We start from the raw sequence: 21,181 nt of genomic DNA on the forward strand, positions 1-21,181 counted from the left end.
TTTTTTTTTTTTTTTTTGAAATTCTTAATTATTTTTGGCTTAAGTGATAGATGTTCCCCAACCATTAAAACAAATGTTTATGAAAATACTTCGCAAAATTTAACGTAGGAAAGTCAAAATACCAAAATTTTGTCTTTTGTTGAATTAATAAAATTTATTAATAAAATAGCAAAAAGTGCGTGTGATGTAATTAGGTGGGAGGGCGGAACGTAAATTTCGAAAATAATTTCCGATCCTTTTTTTTTTTTTTTTTTCTTTTTTTCAATTATTTTATTCATAAAAAAAAAATTAAAATTTTGGAACAATCGTAGAAGGCAGTGGGCCCCACCGCAACCGTAAATCAAACAATGATGCCTCGGATCACGAACGGAACATTTTCCCCTAAAGCCGCATGAATGGCATTACTGTATTTAAAACCATGTTTAGGGGCTAATTTATAAAATCTTTAAAACTTATTTCCCCATATTGCCCTCTTCTCGCGGCGCATGAGGAGGGTATTCTCGACATTCCGTTTTTTTTTAAAAAGTTTATTTTCTGTTAATTTCAATTAATTCATAAAAGTAATTGTTGTCCTATTTCTAAGAAATTAAGTTTAATTAGTAACAAATAATGAATTAGGAGAGAGTCTAAGGGGGTAAGATACTCAACCAAATTGGTTACCATCGAGCCATATTGTTAAAAAAAAATTAAAAATATTTAAGGTTTGTACTCAAACTCCTAAATATTTGATATTTAAATTTTATGAGATTTTAATTATTAATCTGATCGAAAGAATTGAGTTATAAACTCTATTTAAGTGGTTCGGGTCATGGGCTTAATTAAATTAAATTTAGATGTTTTGAATAAAAAGAAATAATTAATAAAAAAAAAAGAAAGTAAATTTAATTTGGCTGATTTGTATCCGCAGGATTAGACAGTGGGATGAGCAACTTCCCCAGGAAAAGCCGTCTTATTTACTTTGTATTTATTATTTATTTATTTTATTTATTGATTCAGAGTTTTTAATATTAAATCCGTTCTTTTCTGTTTCTCTCTCTACGCCCTTTCGTATTTTCATATCTGCCTCGGCCTCTGTTCAGCTGCTAGCCTTCCCACCTATTTTCTCATCACCACCGCCTACGAAAAGCGTGGAAACAACTGCACGACACACACACACACACACAGAAGAATTGCCTTCTCTAATGAGCCGGAATTTTTGTTGGCCCCATTGCAGCCATTTTTAACCTTCTGCAGGACAGATGCAGAGCTAACGAACCAGGAATAGGAGAGAAAGTAGAGACAGCGGAAGAAATTGAGCGAGCTCGTCAGGATAAGCCTCATTTATGTGTGCTTGGAAAATGCGAGAGGCTCTGCCCTGTGATGACCCCAGCTTAATCGTCTCTTCTACCCACAAGAAGAAGAAATCCGATGACGATAAGCTAGATAAAGATTCACAGATGCAGATGCTCGCTGTTCCTCCGGTTCTTGTTGTAAATCGTAGCCGATCACAGGCGAGTTCGCGAAGGGTTACACCCACTACCTTGACGACTACTCCTTCCATAACTACGGTGGCTACTGTCGACTCTGTTTCCGGTGATGGTACTGGAATCCTTGCGCCGTCGGCTGTGGAGAAGCACCTTCCCAACGGGGATCTGTACATTGGGAGTTGCTTGGGGAGCGTTCCGCACGGATCGGGGAAGTATTTGTGGACTGATGGGTGTATGTATGAGGGTGAGTGGAAGAGGGGTAAGGCCTCGGGGAAAGGGAAATTTTCTTGGCCTTCTGGTGCTACATATGAAGGCGAATTCAGGTCGGGTCGGATGGAAGGGACTGGCACTTTTATTGGATCCGACGGCGACACCTATCGTGGCTCATGGTGTGCAGATCGGAAACACGGTTTCGGCCAGAAACGTTACGCCAACGGCGATTTCTACGACGGAACCTGGAAGCGGAATGTTCAGGACGGAAATGGCCGTTACGTCTGGAAGAACGGGAACGAGTATGTGGGTGAGTGGAAGAACGGGTTGATGTCCGGTCAGGGGGTTTTGATTTGGGCCAACGGGAATCGGTACGAAGGTCAATGGGAGAACGGAGTACCGAAAGGGAACGGAGTTTTCAGTCTTCTCGACGGCAGTAGCCATACCAGTGAATGGAATAACGAAATGAAAATCCAGCAATACAATGGAAGTTTCGATTCGCTAGACGCGAAAGAGAAAATCGAAAGCACTGAGGTTGTTGAGGGTGCGAATTTGACCGCAACATTCAGGAAAAGTTCTTCGGTGGATGCTAGCAGAGGCAGCTCGACGGAGAGAAATTTCCCGAGGATTTGCATTTGGGAATCCGACGGCGAAGCCGGCGATATCACTTGTGATATACTCGATAATGTGGAGGCTTCGATGTTGTATCGAGATGGGTTTAGACAGTTTAAGAAAACTCCTTGTTGTTCAACCAATGATGCCAAGAAACCAGGGCAGACGATTTCCAAGGGGCATAAGAACTACGAACTCATGCTCAATCTCCAACAGGGTATAAGGTAATTACCGATTGAGTTCTTTACTTCATCTGAAATGCTCGTTCCTCGATGCTGATTTTAGGGTTTTTCTTCTCTGTTCTTGATTGGATTTTTCTGGGGTTTGCTGTAGGTATTCAATCGGGAAACACGCTTCAATTCTTCGGAACCTTAAGACAAGTGATTTCGATCCGAAGGAGAAGTTCTGGACGAGGTTTCCACCGGAAGGATCGAAAACTACGCCCCCTCATCAATCCGTGGAGTTTCGATGGAAGGATTACTGCCCCTTGGTGTTCAGGTATTCAATCTTCAAAGTTTCTGCTCTATTTGATCTTTGTTGTTCAATGATTGACCAGTTTCGTTGCAATCCTTGTGTAATGTAGACATCTGAGGGACCTGTTCCGGGTTGACCCTGCTGATTACATGCTAGCTATTTGTGGAAATGACACCCTTAGAGAGCTCTCTTCTCCAGGAAAGAGTGGAAGTTCTTTCTACTTAACTCATGATGATAGATTTATGATAAAGACAGTGAAGAAATCAGAAGTGAAGGTCGGTTGCCAGGATTCTGATTAGCTTTGTTTAGTTTGTTGTGCTCCATTTTATGGATTGGATGATATGTTGAAGAATGATCATTGATGAAATTAGTACTCTCTTTTCAGGTGCTCATAAGGATGTTGCCAAGCTATTATGATCATGTATGTCGATACGAGAATTCGCTCGTGACGAAATTCTTTGGCGTGCATTGTGTAAAACCAATTGGTGGTCCAAAGGTGCGTGCTGTTTTACTCTCTAGATATGTTACTGTTAGGATTTGTGTTCTAACTTAAATCTTTGTAACGTAACCAGACACGGTTTATCGTGATGGGCAACTTGTTCTGCTCTGAATACCGAATTCATCGACGTTTCGACCTTAAGGGTTCGTCCCATGGTCGGACAACAGATAAGCCTGCAGGAGAAATTGATGAAACCACTACACTTAAGGATCTTGATCTTAATTTCGTGTTTCGTCTTCAGCAAAGTTGGTTCCAGGAATTCATCAAGTAAGTTTTTACATTCAGATTTTATGGTTCTTGCATTCTCTATTTACAGGGCGTTGAATTTAACATTAGTGTTTCGAAAACACGACAGGCAAATTAACCGAGACTGTGAGTTCTTGGAAGCTGAGAGAATCATGGATTATAGTCTTCTGGTTGGTCTTCATTTCCGTGACGAGAGTCGATACGATAAAATGGGCTTATCACCATTTCTATTACGATCTGGTAAATAATCCGATCACCACAACGTTGTCATGTGGGTGATTTGATAAGCTAATGAACACTTATGCTATCTTGCAGGTTACAAAGATTCTTATCAGAATGAAAAGTTCATGCGTGGCTGTCGCTTTCTTGAAGCAGAGCTGCAGGACATGGATCGAGTTTTAGCTGGCCAGTATGTTTCTTGTCAAATTCTACTGTTTTTGTTCCATCACTTAACATCACTATGACCAACTAGGTTGAATCATCCACATACAATCACATCTGTTTTTGTTCTAATCCAAACGTACACACAACGATTTTTAACCCGTTACGTTCCACTCTTCCAGGAAACCTTTAATCAGGTTAGGAGCCAATATGCCAGCTAGAGCCGAACGAATGGCTAGAAAGAGCGACTTCGATCAGTACACTCCTGGCGGGACAAGCCATTTGATCCCTTCAAGGAGTGGTGAATTCTACGAAGTTGTCCTGTATTTCGGGATCATCGACATCTTACAGGACTACGATATCAGTAAGAAACTGGAGCACGCATACAAATCCTTACAAGTCGATCCCACCTCAATATCAGCAGTCGACCCAAAGCTGTATTCGAAAAGATTCCGAGACTTCATAGGACGAATCTTCGTTGAGGACAGGTGAATAAGAAAGAAAGAAGGAAGGATGGATAGATAGATAGATAGCTAACTATTATCCAATCGATAAAAGATTTCCCAACTGAAACATGGATGAACCAGAGAGTTGGGAAAAAGGTTGGCATTGGGGGGGTGGCCGGCCACATGCGATTAAAGGCTGATTTTGCAGAGCAGCCAAAGAGTAGAGAAGGTGGGGGAGGGGCGGGGTAAAGTGTTGAGTTATATATGTACATTGAATGCAAGAAAAGAGGGAGATTTGGGTGTTCGTCCCTCACGTTGCTTTACTATTATATTTTTTTTTTTTTTTTGAAAGGTTTGAAAGATAGGTATATAGGTAGTGGAGAAAAGTGATTCAAAATGGATGGGGATTTGGGGATTTGGGGGTTTGGTTGGTTGGAATAAGAGAAGTGTACAGGATTGGATTACGTTTATGATCTGATCTCTCTCTCTCTGTTTTGTGAAATATTCTATTCAGAAAACGCCTTATTCAATGTCTTTCTCTTCTTCTCAAGGCTCACTTTTTATGAGTTTTAAGGCCAAATGGGGTCGCCTTGGCTTGCTTTTTGCAGTGAAACACAGCAGAGCGGGAAGGGTTGAGTAGCCATCAAAAGCAGAGAAAGATGCTCTTTCTTCTTCACTTCCCCCTTTCCTTTTTGTAATCCCCCACCCTTATTAGTCTATCCATCTCATTAAGTGTATGGGTTTTAGGTTAAAGAAATGATCTTTTTGCCACGTGTCACAAACCCATTTGCCTAACGTGTATTTAAGACATACCCAAGTGGTCAAAGTCGCAGGAGAGAGAGAGAGAGCGAGTAAGAGAGAGAGTGGAGCCCCATATAGGAGTGGAGTTTCTTCCTGAATTTTGACCTTCTTCTCTTCTTCTCTTTGCTTTTGGGTACCTCTGTCTATTACTGTTTCTAGATCCTGCCAGCTCTCCTATATATATATATATATTATAATACTTTCCCACTATCTCATTAAAATATACTTACATTACTTTAACTCAACTTGTTTTACTCTAATCTCTCCTCTTTCTCACTTCAATTGTCTTTTCTATTCTTTAGTCGCTTGATAAGAGTTTCAATTGTGGTGAATTCTATTGAAGAGAGGAACAAAACATTTTTTACAAGGGTATGGAAACCTCTCCCTAATAGACGTATTTTAAAATTGTGAGACTAACGATGATACATAATGAGTTAAAAGTGGATAATATCTACCAGCGGTGAGCTTGAACTGTTACAAATAGTATTAGAGCTAGACGCTGGTGGTGAGCCAACAAGGTCACTGGGCCTTAGGGGGTGGATTTTGAGGTCTCGTTGGTTGAAAAGAGGAATGAAACATTTCTCACAAGAGTGTGAAAAACTCTCCCTAGTAGATGTATTTTAAAATCGTGAGGTTGACGGTGATATATAATGGGCCAAAGCGGCTATAATTTACTAATAGCGAGTTTGAGCTACTACAAATGGTATTAGAGCCAAACACCAAGTGATATGCCAGCGAGAATGTTGGGCTCCAAAAGGGTGATTGTGAAGTCCAACCTCAGTTGGAGAGAGTAACATGTAAACCTCCAATGAGGTTCAATCTAAACAGACAATATCTACTAACAGTATGCTTGAACTTTTACAATTAATGTCACTTTTTAAAAGTACAGGGACCAAAATAAACCGAATTCAAGAATATATAAATCAAAATAGCAAATATCACTAAACGTAAACCTTTTCAAATGAACTCGTCTAGATCGAAAAGTAGAAGTAATAGCATTTGGTGACCGTGCATTTTAAAAATGTAAAATGGTGCAGTAGACAGCCTATGAGGGTTTGTCTTGTCTGTGAAGAAGGGAATTTACAGACACAGAAGTCAACTGTCCTGCCTGTAAAGTCATGGAGCCTACTACTCCTTCAACCTACGGACTCAGTCAAACACCATTACACCCAACTTTGTTCTCAACCATTCATGACCAAAATCTCTCTGTTTTTTTCCCATTAAATTACACAAATAATATAAAACTTGGCTTCGAACTGCCAACCATGCACGAGTAATTGCCCATATGTGCCTCGACGTGCTCACAACTTTCTCCAAATTGAACCACAAACAAACGATTCTTATTATATACATAAACTCGTTCATCAATCATTATCTCAAAACCCATTATCAAAATCACTTCAGACAACACAGATTGTTAAGAATTATTGAGAGTGAGTCATACATTAACATATGAATGATTAAACGCTTAGACGCACGAAGTTCGAGGTATATTAAAATCCTTGCATGCTTTAAAAGCGAAAAAGGAACTGAATTAAAAATAAAACCCCATTTTGGTGGGTTCTTTAAAAGAGAGAAAAAAAACAAATAAAGTGAGTATCTTGGTGCAGTGCTTTCATCAGCGATGATTATGTTCGAGTTCTCCGGCGGCTCTGGGCTGGGTTCTAATGTTTGGTGATTACGTGGGGGTCAATGATTTGAAGATCTTCAATTAGATTTTTTTAAAATGGTTGGAGATAAAGTTGGGAAGAGATTACGAACAAAAATGAGTTGTTAATATAAAGAAGAAAGAGACAACCAATTGACAAGAGGACCCAACATGTAGTTGTTATGTCAATTTACGTGAATAATGTTGTAAATGATGTCATGTATGTTTTTTAATCTATCAAATAGTATTGTAACAGTCTGAGCTTACCGCCACTATTATTATCCAATTTGATCCATTACATATCGTCGTTAGCCTCACGGTCACATCTCCAATCAACGTGGAATCTCACAAGTATCTTTTAGATTAAATTTCGTTCGAACCCAAAAGGTAAAGACGAAAAATTTATAAATCTAAGGACATAATTGGAGCATACTTCAAAAGTCAAAGCTTTTAGCCTTAAAATTTTTATATAATCAATTTGTACAACATCTTTGTAATAAAGTTCATAACTTTTTGAACGAAACTAATTAACGATAAGAACCCCATCAAACATCTTAAACGCGCGAGACGTAAAGATGAAGTTAAATCGAAACAAGTGGTATGAATACCGACCGTGTTCTTCAACGGGTCGCATTAAAGAGAAGAAGAAGAAGGAAGAGGGTTAATAAAGGAAGGAAAGAGTCAAAATTGTAAGAAAGGGTCATGTTGAAACATAAATGAAGGTGGCCATTGATGTTGGGAAAAAGCCCTTTTCCATTCCCAACATTGGCCCTTCTCTATTTGTGGCATAGGGGACACTTTTTCTCTTTCCCCTCACTCAATTGTTTTCATTTAATTTATTATACATTACCCCATATACCTAACTTAACTATTTTTGCCTCCCTCATTCAAATTAAATAAATCCCCTTCCTTCATTAAAAAATTTATGGGGAAATTATCTCGAGATTTAGTGCAACTTCTATCATTTTGTTTGCTCTACGTTCATTCCAACGAATCAATGTGACGCTACCTGATATGGGTCGACCCATTATTAAAAATTGCTTGTTAAAAGAGTTGGTAGAGAGTTCAGCAGATTTTTTCAAGTGGAGGACGTGGGGTTATATTCAATCCAATCCATATATGAACAAGCGGGTTTGTTTTAAAGACCGTCTTAGATTTGCTAATTAAGGGGTTGATCACAAATTTATGTTGAGAGTGAACATATCTTATTGGATAGAAGCACTTAATTATTAGTAGGATGATAGAAGCACTTAATTATTAGTAGGGCGAAAGGGGCGGAGGGTGCCGGCTGCTGTGCCCTCTTGACCAGACTGTCCAAATTGGAAAGATAACATATTAAAACACGCGGTTGGGTTAGGTAGTCGCCACTGCCAGCAGGAGGTTTCCATTGGAGGGAACATAGGAACCCATCTCCTCCATTCTTTTTCCTTGCAATTTGCGGTGCGTTTTCTTCTACTTCTTATTCGAATCTAATAAGAATATCTAACACCCTTTATTATTTAGCTGGATAATCAAACCAGATTAGAAAAACACACAAGCGCTTGTATGATTGTGTCGATTTTGCTGCCCCAAAATGGTAGGGTAATGGGTAAATGAATTATGATGTAATATTAGGATCAGCATTTGTGAATTTGATTGTCAATGCAATAATAAGTGGAGAATAGAATCTGATAAGGGTGTACAAACGGTAGTTGACAATGGGAGGGGAAAGGGAGAATTATGGTGGTGGATTGGTTGTGGCTGAAAGGAAATGAAAGAGATGGGGAAGGCAATGCACATGGCGGGTGGGATTGAGACGCCATTGTCGGGTTTTGAGTTTCTTGAAATTTTAGAGAATGCAGCCTAAGTGCTCGATCATATGCCTGACTGACCCCTCTTCCTTGTTTTGGGTCCTCCATATCTCACTGACACCTTCTCATCACAAAATAGTTTATGTTTTTCCATTGTAAAGTATTCATTGAGTTGTCATTTGTCACCATTGCATTGATGGGTCCTGTCCTCCATCTTCATCTTTCATCTTCATCTACATCTGCAATTATTAATGGCCACACCATTGCTTCTTTTCTTTCTATCCAATATAGAAAAATATGGATATGAATGATTTGAATTGGGGTCCAGCCCATTAGAGGTCCGGCCCACATTGATTGAGGAAAACCCAGAAGCTAGCTAGCTCCCTCCCTTGACATTATAGAGTGGAAAAAGGAGTTGAAATCTTCAACCACAAAGCTAAGACAATGATGAAGTAGAAAGAGACATGGGAGGAGGAGAGAAGGGTTGTGAAGGGGAAAACAGAGGAACCCCACATCAACTAACCGAGCCATTGGGGAGATATTGCTTCAAAAATACAATAATTTTGTTGGGCAATATCAATGTGGGTGTGATTAGTGAGAGGCGGATCTCATCCATTGGGCTCATGGGATGATGCTGAAAATGTGGGAATGCCTCAGTTTTAGGTGACCAACACCATATGCTAGCTCACCTCATTAGATCCCACCACCATCCCCTCTTCATTGCCCCACTTTCTTAAACTCTAATCACTCTTTGCTTCCACAGTTCATTTCAATGAAATGGATGTCGGCCCAGACACCGCAGTAGGACATTCTGCATAAGTTCGGCTCATGTTTGAGGCCCAGAGGGAAACTCATAGTGTCAGGCCATGGATTTGGGCCTTATGAAGGGTTTATGGGGGAGTGAGAAGGAGATTGAAATGTGATAATTGTGGGGGGTTTTTAAAGCGATGGGATTGACAAACTCTGCAAGTAATGATGCCACTGACTCATTCCTAATCCACCACTGTTTTCAAATGAGTGAGTTTAAATACATCTGGGCAAAGGTTTGAATTTGAGAACACAAAATTTATGAGAAAGAAAAGAAACCCAAGAAAGTGAAAGAGATAGAAATCCCTTATTATCGATCCACCACTGTGCTAACACAAAAACAACCAAAATTGAAACCCAACAGGCAATGTCACTGATAGACAACACAGCACAAAGAAACACATAGAATAGAATGCATATTATCATCCGAAACCCAAAGTGGGGGGAAGGGAGTATCTTTATGCAATATCGCTTGGAAATTAAGGGTCAGAAAAGGCTGCATATTTTGGAAGCAGCAGGCAGGCAGGCGGCATGTTAGCGTTAGCTAGGCCAGGTTTCCAAAATGGTAAAAAAAGTGGGAGAAAGAAGGTCCGGACATGGGTGAGGCTGAGGCAGAAGAGGAATGGTCAAGAGGAGGATGAAAGAGGGTGGTTTTAGGCCAAACAATGGCAAGGGGGAAGTGGCAGAGTGGGTTTGCATGGAAATGGGCAGAGGGCTTCAGGGCTAAACCCCAAGGGGGGGAAGAAGGGAACAGAAGATATACACAGTTTGTTTGGTTGTGTAATTATGGAGGGAGAAGGCTTGGAATGGTTCTAGGGTTTTACTTACGTACGTATTATGACGCTACTCTACTACTACTACTACCACTACTACTCTTTATACGTTTTGGGCTCATTCTTCCCTGCCTCTGCTACCCAGATGTGCATCCTTTTCCTTTGTGTATGGCAGTTCATGTGAGCCAAGAAAAGAAAAACTCAAGTTTATAACACATTTTGGAGCACCACATTGGAATTATTGGCTAAACACAGCTCTTTGAATAGGGCAATGAATTCATGCAGCTATAGTTATTTGAATGTAACAAAATTTAGGCTTTATTTGAGGAGTTTTTTAAATACCTGTTACCTAAAATAGGATGTAAATTGAAGTATGGATAAATTTTAAGCTTAGCCTTAAATATCCCAGGGAGGACAACCAAACCCTATATTATGGGTTTTCTGCGGATTTTTTTCCTGATAAATGAAGTAATATTTCATAAATAAAAATATAATATAATATTCTAATAATTGTTGAAAATTCAAATTTTAATTTAGGTCCTACTCTTTCAGATTTATACATATAGATATATTTATATTTATATATTAAAAGTGAGCGGATTGGGGCAAGTGGAAATTTGACTAGGTTAGGGATGGGGAAGGAGAATATAATCCACCCTAAACGAAAAAAAATCTCCTCACTTCCTCTCTTGTTCCCCGTTTAAACGAGGATTTCTAGTTACGGGTGAATTTTTATGGGTCTCCATAGATTAAATAGATATTTATAAATAAATTTTGTTACAATTGATATGCTATTAGATCTCTATCTAAATTTAGGACAAAATTTATTCCTAAACTTTATTGTTAAGATAATTACTCATAAGTAATTATCATGTTATGTTTATTTATTGGCATATCATATCAATAAAATATAAAAACTTGTTTTATGATTACTTGCATGAAGATTGTATTTTGAATTTGTTTGTAGAAACTTAACATAATTTGATTTATTTTATTTTATTTTTTGGTTGGAGTTTGAATGAAAAATTGATGATTGATGGAAGAAGGTGGAGTGAAAATGATGATTATGGAGAAGTCTAGAAGTGAAATAGGATCTTCCATTTGTGATTGCCATTGATCTTTGATTTGACCCTCATCAATATTCATCCATCCAATTCCAATTCCAATTCCAATTCACTCATCTTCGAAAATTGGTGCCTATTTTTATCAAATCTTCAAAGAAATCATTGTTCTACAAAGCCTGGAACACGCAATAAAAATAAGAAACAAAAAACAAAACCAAATGGTGTCCCATTCTGGTGTCACTTCTTCCAATAACGCCGCCAAAGCGATGATGGAGCAAAACTCAGTTTTGTCTCTGTCTTTGTCTGTCTCGTAGTAAAAAAAAAAGGAACAAACATTTAAAGCTCTTGACATGACTTCTTTATTATACTTATCACTTTCAATCTTCATCAGAAAATCCCACAAAACCTTCAAACCCTAACCATGCCTCATCGTCCTCATCATATTAACCCTCCTCTCCCACTTCCACCTCAACCCATTTCCGCCTCTGTTCCCTTCCCCCACTTTCTTTACCTTCACAACTCTCCCATGGCCTCCGGTTATCCGTCCAAGCCCTTGAATCCTAATGCCGACCCATTTCTCTCTGCACCCCCCACGTTTCTTCCTCCGCCCTCCCCCCATTTTGTGTCGGGGTATGGAAATTTGTATTACCCACGTGCCACTTCTGCTTACGCATGGCAGTTTCATAGTTTTCCGGCTGTTTCCTGCTATAATGCCTGGCCGCAGGTTGTGTGGCCGTCGTATCAGCCGGCTGTGGGTTTCGGTGGTTGCGCTGTGGCAGATTCCAAGCTGGGGAGAGAGTTTGTCGTTTCGAGTGGGCCAAGTAGAGATATCAAATGTCCGCCGGAATGGGTCCAGAAGAAAATCAGTAGCGATGAGGACAATAACGCCGATGTCGACGACCCAGTTGAGAAAACTGTTCCTTGCTCGGGAATTACAACGTTGATGATCAAAAACATTCCCAATCAGTTCAAGTGGGTTCTACTGTTCTTCCTCTTTTAATGAATTATATTACTAAAATATAACAATTTAAGAACGTGGCTAGTTCTTTGATCTGAGAATTTTCTTGGAGAAGGATAAAGGTGGAATCAGAAGTGGGGTTGTGGGCTTAATTCCTACTTTTGTTGTTTTTCGGTTAAATGGGAATGTGGGTTTTTAAATGATTTCATGCTGCACTTCCTCTGGTTTCTGCCCTTTCTCGCTTTTTGTCTCCTCATTTGGTAATATTTCTTTATGAGATTCATTTCTATTGTGTTCTTTTTTATGTCTTAGCTATACATTTATTGCCTTTTTAACTTTAAAACAATTTTGAAAAGCAGGCGGCGAGATCTTCTGCAGTTGTTGGACAGATACTGTCAAGTGATGAACCAACGAAGGGATTCACGACCTGATTTCTACGTTTCTGAATATGATTTCGTTTATTTACCCATGGATTTCATGTGGGTTATGATCAATATCTTGTAATTCTTCTTTGGTTGCTGCAATTCTCCATTTCAGTTTGGTTGTAATCATTTATGGCTTTACAGGAGATCATGGTACGAAGGGAAAGTGTCGAATCTGGGCTATGCGTTTGTAAACTTCACCACATCAATGGCTGCATCCCAGTTTTGCGCAGTTTATCACAACTACAAATGGGATGTGAATGTCAACAAGAAAATTTGTGAGATAACGGAGGCTAGGATTCAGGTTCATGTAGAAATTGATGAATTGTTCATTCATTTTATTGATATTACATGTTTTAGAATGTAAAATGAATGCTTCATTGCGATGGAAAACTCAGGGAAAGGAAGCTTTAAAGAATGCATTCAAGAACAAAATCTTCTGGTGTAGCAACGATCAATATCTGCCTGTGATGTTATCTCCAGCGAGCAACGGTCGACGTCGTTACCGAAGGGTGAATGTCGGAAGGCGCATAGCTCGTCTTCCTCGCAAGCCGCTCAAGAAGTTGAGCTGTTGAGGAGGAGAGGTCTCCATTGTAGTAGGTGGGCAGGCATGGAGTTGGTTTGTGTTTTGGTTTACTTTTCTTGTAGGTTGATGAAAGGGGGTGGTGGGTGTTGTGTTTTCATTGTCTCCCCGAGCGCCGCAGTTTGTTTGGGGAGAATTGAAAACACGAGGGGATGTTTGTTTGTTTGTGTGTTTCTCCTTTTTCTTGGGAGGAGGGAGGGAGAGAGGGAGGGGAGGGGGCTATGATGTCTGTATGAAATGCTTTCTTTTCTTCAGTAATATTCTCTCCTCTTTTACTCGGTTGTATATATAATGTTTTGATCATCTCTAGAAATTGTTGGTTTGGTTGTTCTTCCGGTAATGGGTCTCTCTGATAGTTCTCAAGCTTTTATCGATATTCAAAGCGTTATGGGTAAATTATTTTGGATTTGTTTTTCCCGAAACTGATTTGTAATTTCCAATGTTCCAAATTTGTTTTGCAAGGCTTTATCTTTGGATTATAAGTAATCTTGATCAGTTATTTTTTGTCACCAATTATTATTTTTTTCTATGGAATTAATAGCTTAAACCAATCGTTTTTCATGTTTGAAAGAGTTATATTTATTCATTCAAATAAGTAATTTGGTTGAAATTCTATTTTTTGGGTTTTAACGTGTCTTCATTAGTTTTATAATAGTCCTTTTTATCATAGTCAAAATTTATACATGATAGGCCATCAATTCTACCCTAAATTTTAGTTTAGGGTTAATACTATGAAGATTGTTCTTAGATTCTCTAGTAGGTGAAAATCATGATGCTCAAAAACGCTCGTCAATCTATGTGGTTTTTTCTTTATATCCAAATATGATCGCGACTCAAGAGTGGTTAGAAAACCCTTAACCGCACCCACATGTTTTTCAAAGGGTGTTAGGTTATGGAGGCATGCTTAGATTACTCATAATATACAGGGTAAATGATATTTATACTAAAATATTTATATATAGTAAACATTTAATATAGTATACGACTTGAATGGCTATACATGGTAGAAGATTTTAACTATATAGACATATATACTCGACAAAACTATATATATACCCCTCATGTTGCTTATTACTATATATAAATATTTGGAATCATCAATATAAAAACTTTTAGCTAGTATTTCTACTTCTCCTATTCTCGAGTTGTCCTGTTCTATGTTCATCTACATGAGTTGTTGTAGGGTCCTAAAATAAAATTCATGCATTTGAGAGCTCAACTCTTGTTTCTACAAATTTATGTATTATTGTAGAATTGGGATCGTTCTCTAATAAGAAATTAGTTAAAGAAGTTATAATCATCTCCACAATATACAAGTCATCATAGTTACTTCTAAAAATGTTATACATACCCAACGATTGAATCAAGTTCACCAACTAACCCTTAATCGTCCCCATATAACAAAATAAACATATCATGCATGAACATATCATCAATAAGGACATAGTATAGTAATCTAATCATCCTTTTAGATTTTCGGATTCAATAAATTTTAAACTAAAACCCACTTACTTTATCGCGATTGAAATTGGTTCTCCCCAAAGCCTCTTTATTCAAATTGATGCCACGTCCAAGGCCTGGCGCTGACGAACAATACCTCCACAGAGCATATCATTTTATTAGCGATCTTGTTGATGGTTTAGACTAGTTCACCGTCCCCAGAGATCCAATAGAAAAGATTGTGTTAGTAAAATGAGTTATAATAATGGACCCCTCATTAACTACTCGAGCATTTGAAGAGGGTGAGCGCATCTGTAAGATAGAACATGACACAGCAATAACACAAAAGTATTTTCATGAGGAAATCAGATGCAAATCCAGAGTTTAAAACAATACGTCTCTAAGCTTTTACAAGAGATTCAATGGCAAAGGCCTCAACGAGGAGCCTTCTTCTTCCCTGCAATGGCGACCTTCTTACCCTTCAACGTCCTGCAGTTGTTTTTCGTTCGCTGCCCTCGGCATGGCAACCCCTGGATGTGTCGAATCCCTCTATAACACTGAATCTCTTTCAATCTCCTTATGGCAAGTGCGTTGAAACGCCTCTGCAAAACCCAACAATTACATTTTTAAGCACTTCACAAAAGAAACAGAGACAACCAACGTCTGTAATTCTAACACACACACACACAGAGATAGAGAAAGAGAGAGACCAGATCTCCTTCAATCATGTACTTGGAAACTTCATCTCTGATAGATATGAGTTCCTCCTCAGCTAAGTCCTTGGTGATCTTATTCTCCACGTTTAGATCAAACAGTATTTTCTTAGCATTGTTGCGCCCAATTCCATGTATATACTGAAGGGAGTATAGAACTCGCTTGTTGTTTGGTATCTCAACTCCTCCAACACGGACACACTTGATTTGAAGACCAGGAACCTGAATGGTTCAAAATTGAAGGAACAAAAAATGAGGGAATCATTCAAGAAGAAACAGGGATATCATGTGAGTTTGAAACTTCGTAGGAGTTAAACACCGGACCTCCTACTCCGATACCAAGTTAAATCACAAATCAACTCAAAATCTTAAGCTAATGGGATACAAACTTTATCCTGTCCAGCATAGACTAGCAAGTCAAATTTCCATTTAAGGTCAGCCATTCGTTGCCATAATCTACTCTTTTCGTCCAATTATATCTGCTTAATCTTTATAATCCATCATGCACAGAAAGGGTGAGGAAAATGGGAATTGGGATCCTGAATTTGATTCATTTAGACACTAGCAATTAGGGAAACGAAACGCAGGAATTTTTGTTTCATCACACTGTTCAATGAAGTGTAGAGGCAGAGTCTAGTACTGTAACCGAGGAAAAACTACGGACAAACTGAGTGTAGAGCATCACAAAAAGGAAATTCAAACGAAAGAAAAAAAAAAAGAAGCTGAGTTGAGAGTAGGTTCTGTAATAATAGTTTCACAGAATCAAGCTGCAATACTCACGAGCAAAGGGAATGCAGAAATCAAGAAACAGATACAATATGAAATCAAGAAGACAATAGCCAAGTTCCGCAGGATAAATATAATTGGGCAAAATCCCTCCACATCGAAAAAAATACATGAAATTAAAGCACGAAGTGGAAACTGTAGAGCCGAAGTAAGTAATTGAACGGAGGAAGAAGGTAAAATTGAAGAAAGGAACTCCATAGTTGAAGTCCAAAGAAGAGAAGATTTACCCGAGGGTTTGAAATGGGGAAGGAGATGGCGTTAGAGAGAGGATTGGAGGTTCGAGAATTGCAGATAAGGGAGAGCGAAGGAGCGACGGGCAATGCTAAAGTGTGCGCCATTATCTCCTCTCTTCAAACTTCTCACTCACCAAACGGCAATCAGCACATTAGTGGATTTCTTCAATCCGATTGAACTCCGAGCGGCTCTCTGGTTTCAATGCCAACCTTATCTTCTTCTTCTTCTTCTTCTTCTTCTTCTTCATCCCGCTTACAAAAATGTGGATAAAGGCCAGCTCAAACAAACTCAGAGGCCCAAACTTATTCGTTTTATAATGGGCTTGGCCCAAACTTATTCGTTTTAGAATGGGCTTGGCCCAAACCCAGGCCCAAGTTTAATTATTACTTTTTCTTCAAAACTTCTTATTCATTTATAAATCATATTTAAAATATTAATATTTTTATCATTTAATCTAAATTCAATTTGAAAATGGGTTATGATCGACTCAAGTTGAAGATGGGCATTTTCAAACTAATGTAGGGCATGTTGCCCATGGTTGCATGTCCATGTCATGTCAACGCCATATCCTTTATTTAATTTCATATTGTATTTTGACTATTTAGCGATCGTCCAAAAATGTACCATAGGGGATACGACCCGTCGTTAACTCCTCCCACCTAGATATTGTATAACCATTCGCCGAAATTACGTTACGTCTAGGTTTGTCAGTCCTGAATTATCTCAAAATGTACAGCAGGGAGATGCGACTAGTTGTCAAGTCTTCCTACCCGAGCTATATAATATTTAAGTTGTGTTTCTTTCTTTGCAAGCACACCTTCTTTCAATCTTGCTTTCAAACTCTTCTTCAAAAATCTCTCTACCCCTATTTTCTAAAACATTCTTCTCAAAACGGAGTCAAAGGCTTAATAAGCATACGTTGTATGACTATAGATGACACAAATCTAAGTTGACTTGACTCACTCGGTGTTGAGAGTGAGTGCCGCACAATCGCAAAAATCCACTGCCAAGGAAAGTGCGATTGTGACATCTAACAACCTATCATCGCTATCGTCTACACTTATTGCTGTGCTGAAGTTGATATCAATTCCTCTTTTGAATCCAACTATGAGCTTGATGAAAATAATGTATAGCTAAATAAATGTGTTATTGTTTTTTTTTTTTTTTTCATATAGTATGCACATTATATTGTATCTAATATTGGGTATATGGGCCTTCTGAAATGGTGAAAATTAACACAGCCTCAAACAAACAGATTAAGAGAAGTGAACAAATTACGAACAGTTTAAGCAATTAAACCAGTAGAAATGCAAATTGAGGCATTTAAACGTTTCTAAAGAGGAGGAATTCCAGAACCATTTGTTAATAACCAGTTCATAATTTCAACAGCTATTGAAGTCTTATGCTAAATGTGATGTATCAAGTGCATATGAAGCATTACAAATGCAAAAAAGAGAAGGAATTGCAGAACCATTTTCAACGAGAAGCTTTCTTCTTTCCAGAACCGATCTGCTTCGACTTCATAGTCCTAGCATTGGTCTTTGTTCGTTGGCCTCGACATGGCAATCCTTCACCATGCCTAATCCCTCTGTGGCACTGAATTGCCTGCAATCTATCAATGTCCTTCTTAACACACTTATTCTGCAACACAGACACAAAAAAATAAACATCCTGTTTGAAATTCATGGGAAGAAAGATGGTGAAGAGAGCCGCTAATTTACCAACTCATGTCCGACCATGTACTTCGAAATTTCGTCCGCAAGAACAACAATCTCTCGTTTAGTCAAATCCTTGGCAAGCTTGTTCTCCAAGTGGAGCTCAGCAAGAACTTGCGGCGCTCTCGATCGGCCAATTCCATTAATGTACTGAAGCGCATATTTGAGCGGCTTGTTATCGGGAATCTCCAAACCCGCTTTTATGTGAATCGACGCGATCTACACATATCATCGACAAACATTCAAAATCTTCCAACGCACAAATGTTTTAAACTCAAAAATCAAATCGAATAACAAAACTCCAGAGATTCACAAGCCCTAGATCGTATTACTCTTGTCGCATCGCAATCAACAAATAATTACGCAACGTTAACGAACTCACTGATAATGATCGGAAGCGATGAAGAAGATCATTGGAGACAACCCCCAGGGAACGACGAACTCCGAACATTATTCGGCGGAGGAGGGTTCCAGTGAAGCGGAAGAGAGAATTCAGACGGCGAAGGAAAGAGAGAGCCGAAGTATTGTTCGGCCAAACGAAGCCCACGGTTTTCAAATCCAACCCGCTCGCCCGAGAAAGCCCATTAAGAAAACGAGTTACATACGTGGGCTCTTCTAGAATTACTTGATCCATTAATGTCCATAACACACAATAATTTATGACTTAATTTGATTAATTTCTATATAATATGAATTTTACTACATTTTTCCTTTATTAACTTTCATTAATTATATGTTTTAATTTTTAATAAAATTCAGTAACATCAAATAATTATTATTAAGAATATGTATAAAATTTTCAATGTGATAAATAAATAACACGTTAGAGTAAGCTAATTATTTAATGAATGACTTATTTATTTTTAATAGCATTATTATAATGTGAAACACTTATGCGATAAAAATTGGTATTCTAGACGTCACATACATTCAAAAAAGGACGACATAAATTAAATTTTATTAATTATTAATACGTGTATTTATTTAATAACAATTTTTTAGTGTGTTATATTAAACACATTTAACATCTATTTTTAAAAAAATTTAAATAAAAAATACTTGTATTTTTTGTTTGAAAAATAGATTGGGACGTTGACATTTACATAAAATAATATTGATTAGGGATTATAGTTTTGTAGTATTTCATCTATAACGAATTAAATAGATAATAAAAGAGAAAAAATGACGGAAAATAGACACGTGGAAAATCGAAAACAAAATATTGGGGATTTTTACATATTTGCTTCATTGACTTTATTTATATATTTTAAAATGTTTTCATTTGACTTTTATTACACCAATATATATGATTAGTGATTTTAATATAAATAAAGAAATGTATTGAAAGCAAAAAGCATCCTATTACCACGTCGACTCTTAATGCACTAATTATTTTTTAATGTGATTACTGAGCACATTAATCATAAACACACCTATTATTGTAATAAATAAAATTATTTGAGCTCAATTACGCCACTCCCACTTCATTGGCGCTTTAATTGAATTTTTTATAAAAAAAAACTTATAATATAAAATAATATTTGATAAATTCAGTCACATGATTAATATTTGGTTAATATGAAATTTTTAATGCATTCTTTTATAAGAAAAATTAAATGAGTAACAAATGAGAGCTTATCATATTTCAAACGTATGAAAAGTGATGATTATCTAATTAATATTTTCAAATATCTGTTTTAATTTTTATATTTTCAAATATCTAAATTTAATTATTATACTTTCAGGAAATTTCAATTATTTTGGACATTTAAAAATGGTAAAGAAAAATAAACAGATATATTTAAATTAATAAATAAATATTTTACACTTGGTAACTAAAAGAAAATTGGTTTTAATTTATATTATATTCATATTAGCCATATTTTATTGCTTAATTTATAAATAATAGGCGGTGAGGACTACATAATATCATGTAAGCCATGAGGTAGCGAATAATTCCCCCTTAATAATTGGAAAAACAACGGCACAAATTAATGGGACTTCAAATAAAATAATAATTTACCATTTTTTATTGTGTTGACTTGGAATTAGTCAACACGTACTTCACTACAATATTTCCCCAATTGCCGCCTCATTTCGTTAGTTTTTAAATTTTAAATTTTAAATTTATTTTCTATTTGTTGGACTGATTTAATTTTTCTTTAAAAAAATTGAATGCTATATTAAACACAAGATCAAATGGTTAGACGAACACAAGTCTCCGCAATGGTATGATATCTCATCGTTTTGCTTTGGACTTCTCCAAAATGCCTCGGGACCAATGTAGTTAGTATTTCTCACTTATAAACCCAGGATCATTTCCTAAAGTAGCAGACGTGGGACTTTCATTATCCAACATAAATAAGTAAAAATTTAATTTTAAATATTAAAGTCATTGAACAAATGTAAAAACAATAAATAAATAATGAAATTATGTCACTAAATTAATATGTCCAACATGTTGAACGTACCAGGTAGTTCAAATTTCAATTTCAATGCTCAACAGGACTGAATCTACATGCAGAAAATTATAATTAAAAATTATAATTAAATTAAATGAATGCCATAAAATTTGGAAAGTTGATTTTTTTTTTGTTAAGTTTAATTTAATTCAACTTTTATTATTATTTGATTCAATCAAATCAATTTAATTAAACTAATTTACCCTTTTTTCTATAAGCTTAATTTTTTTTTAATCATTCTTCTCCATTTAATTACTTTCTAACAACTATATCATTAATTTACTTTGAATTATTCCATAAATTTTCTATTTTTCATAATCGTGATTGTTTTTTCACCATTATTATTTTTTATTTTTTTTAAAAAAAGGGTTGATTTAATTAATAATTAAAAAAAAGGACTTAATCCAAGCCTTATATATACTCATTCACACTAAACAAAGTGGGATGTAAGTTAAATAGAATAAATTGACTGAATAAATTGATTTTGACCCACTAATTAAATGGCAAATATTGTTATTATTTAAAGTTTGAGCAACTTGAATTACTTTATTAAAATAAAAAGAAAGTAAAATAAATGTAATAGTAACACACACACCAAAATAATAATAATAATAATAATAATAATAATAATAATAAATAAATAAATAATTG

General features: G+C 36.8%; 3 protein-coding genes across 3 annotated transcripts; 2 read left to right on the plus strand and 1 right to left on the minus strand.

Moving 5' to 3' along the window:
• Positions 1 to 1,005: 1,005 nt before the first annotated feature.
• LOC111444946 (phosphatidylinositol 4-phosphate 5-kinase 1-like) lies at positions 1,006 to 4,914 on the plus strand. Its single transcript, XM_023083102.1, has 8 exons — positions 1,006 to 2,512; positions 2,622 to 2,786; positions 2,872 to 3,037; positions 3,148 to 3,258; positions 3,335 to 3,528; positions 3,617 to 3,747; positions 3,823 to 3,916; positions 4,071 to 4,914. The coding sequence occupies exons 1-8, from the start codon at positions 1,323 to 1,325 to the stop codon at positions 4,378 to 4,380; spliced, it is 2,361 nt and encodes a 786-aa protein (XP_022938870.1). The 5' UTR covers positions 1,006 to 1,322; the 3' UTR covers positions 4,381 to 4,914.
• A 6,337-nt stretch (positions 4,915 to 11,251) lies between these two features.
• On the plus strand, positions 11,252 to 13,234 carry LOC111444947 (meiosis protein mei2-like). The gene is made up of 4 exons (XM_023083103.1): positions 11,252 to 12,189; positions 12,535 to 12,654; positions 12,742 to 12,901; positions 12,996 to 13,234. The coding sequence occupies exons 1-4, from the start codon at positions 11,639 to 11,641 to the stop codon at positions 13,170 to 13,172; spliced, it is 1,008 nt and encodes a 335-aa protein (XP_022938871.1). The 5' UTR covers positions 11,252 to 11,638; the 3' UTR covers positions 13,173 to 13,234.
• A 1,713-nt stretch (positions 13,235 to 14,947) lies between these two features.
• Positions 14,948 to 18,615, minus strand: LOC111445150 (30S ribosomal protein S13, chloroplastic-like). Its single transcript, XM_023083386.1, has 6 exons — positions 18,451 to 18,615; positions 18,075 to 18,287; positions 17,835 to 17,994; positions 16,347 to 16,471; positions 15,331 to 15,555; positions 14,948 to 15,222 (listed from the first exon to the last, which is right to left on the minus strand). The coding sequence occupies exons 1-6, from the start codon at positions 18,517 to 18,519 to the stop codon at positions 15,055 to 15,057; spliced, it is 960 nt and encodes a 319-aa protein (XP_022939154.1). The 5' UTR covers positions 18,520 to 18,615; the 3' UTR covers positions 14,948 to 15,054.
• Between the last annotated feature and the right edge of the window lie 2,566 nt (positions 18,616 to 21,181).

This window comes from Cucurbita moschata, unplaced genomic scaffold, assembly GCF_002738365.1.
Source record: "Cucurbita moschata cultivar Rifu unplaced genomic scaffold, Cmos_1.0 Cmo_Scf00007, whole genome shotgun sequence".
NCBI lineage: Eukaryota > Viridiplantae > Streptophyta > Magnoliopsida > Cucurbitales > Cucurbitaceae > Cucurbita > Cucurbita moschata.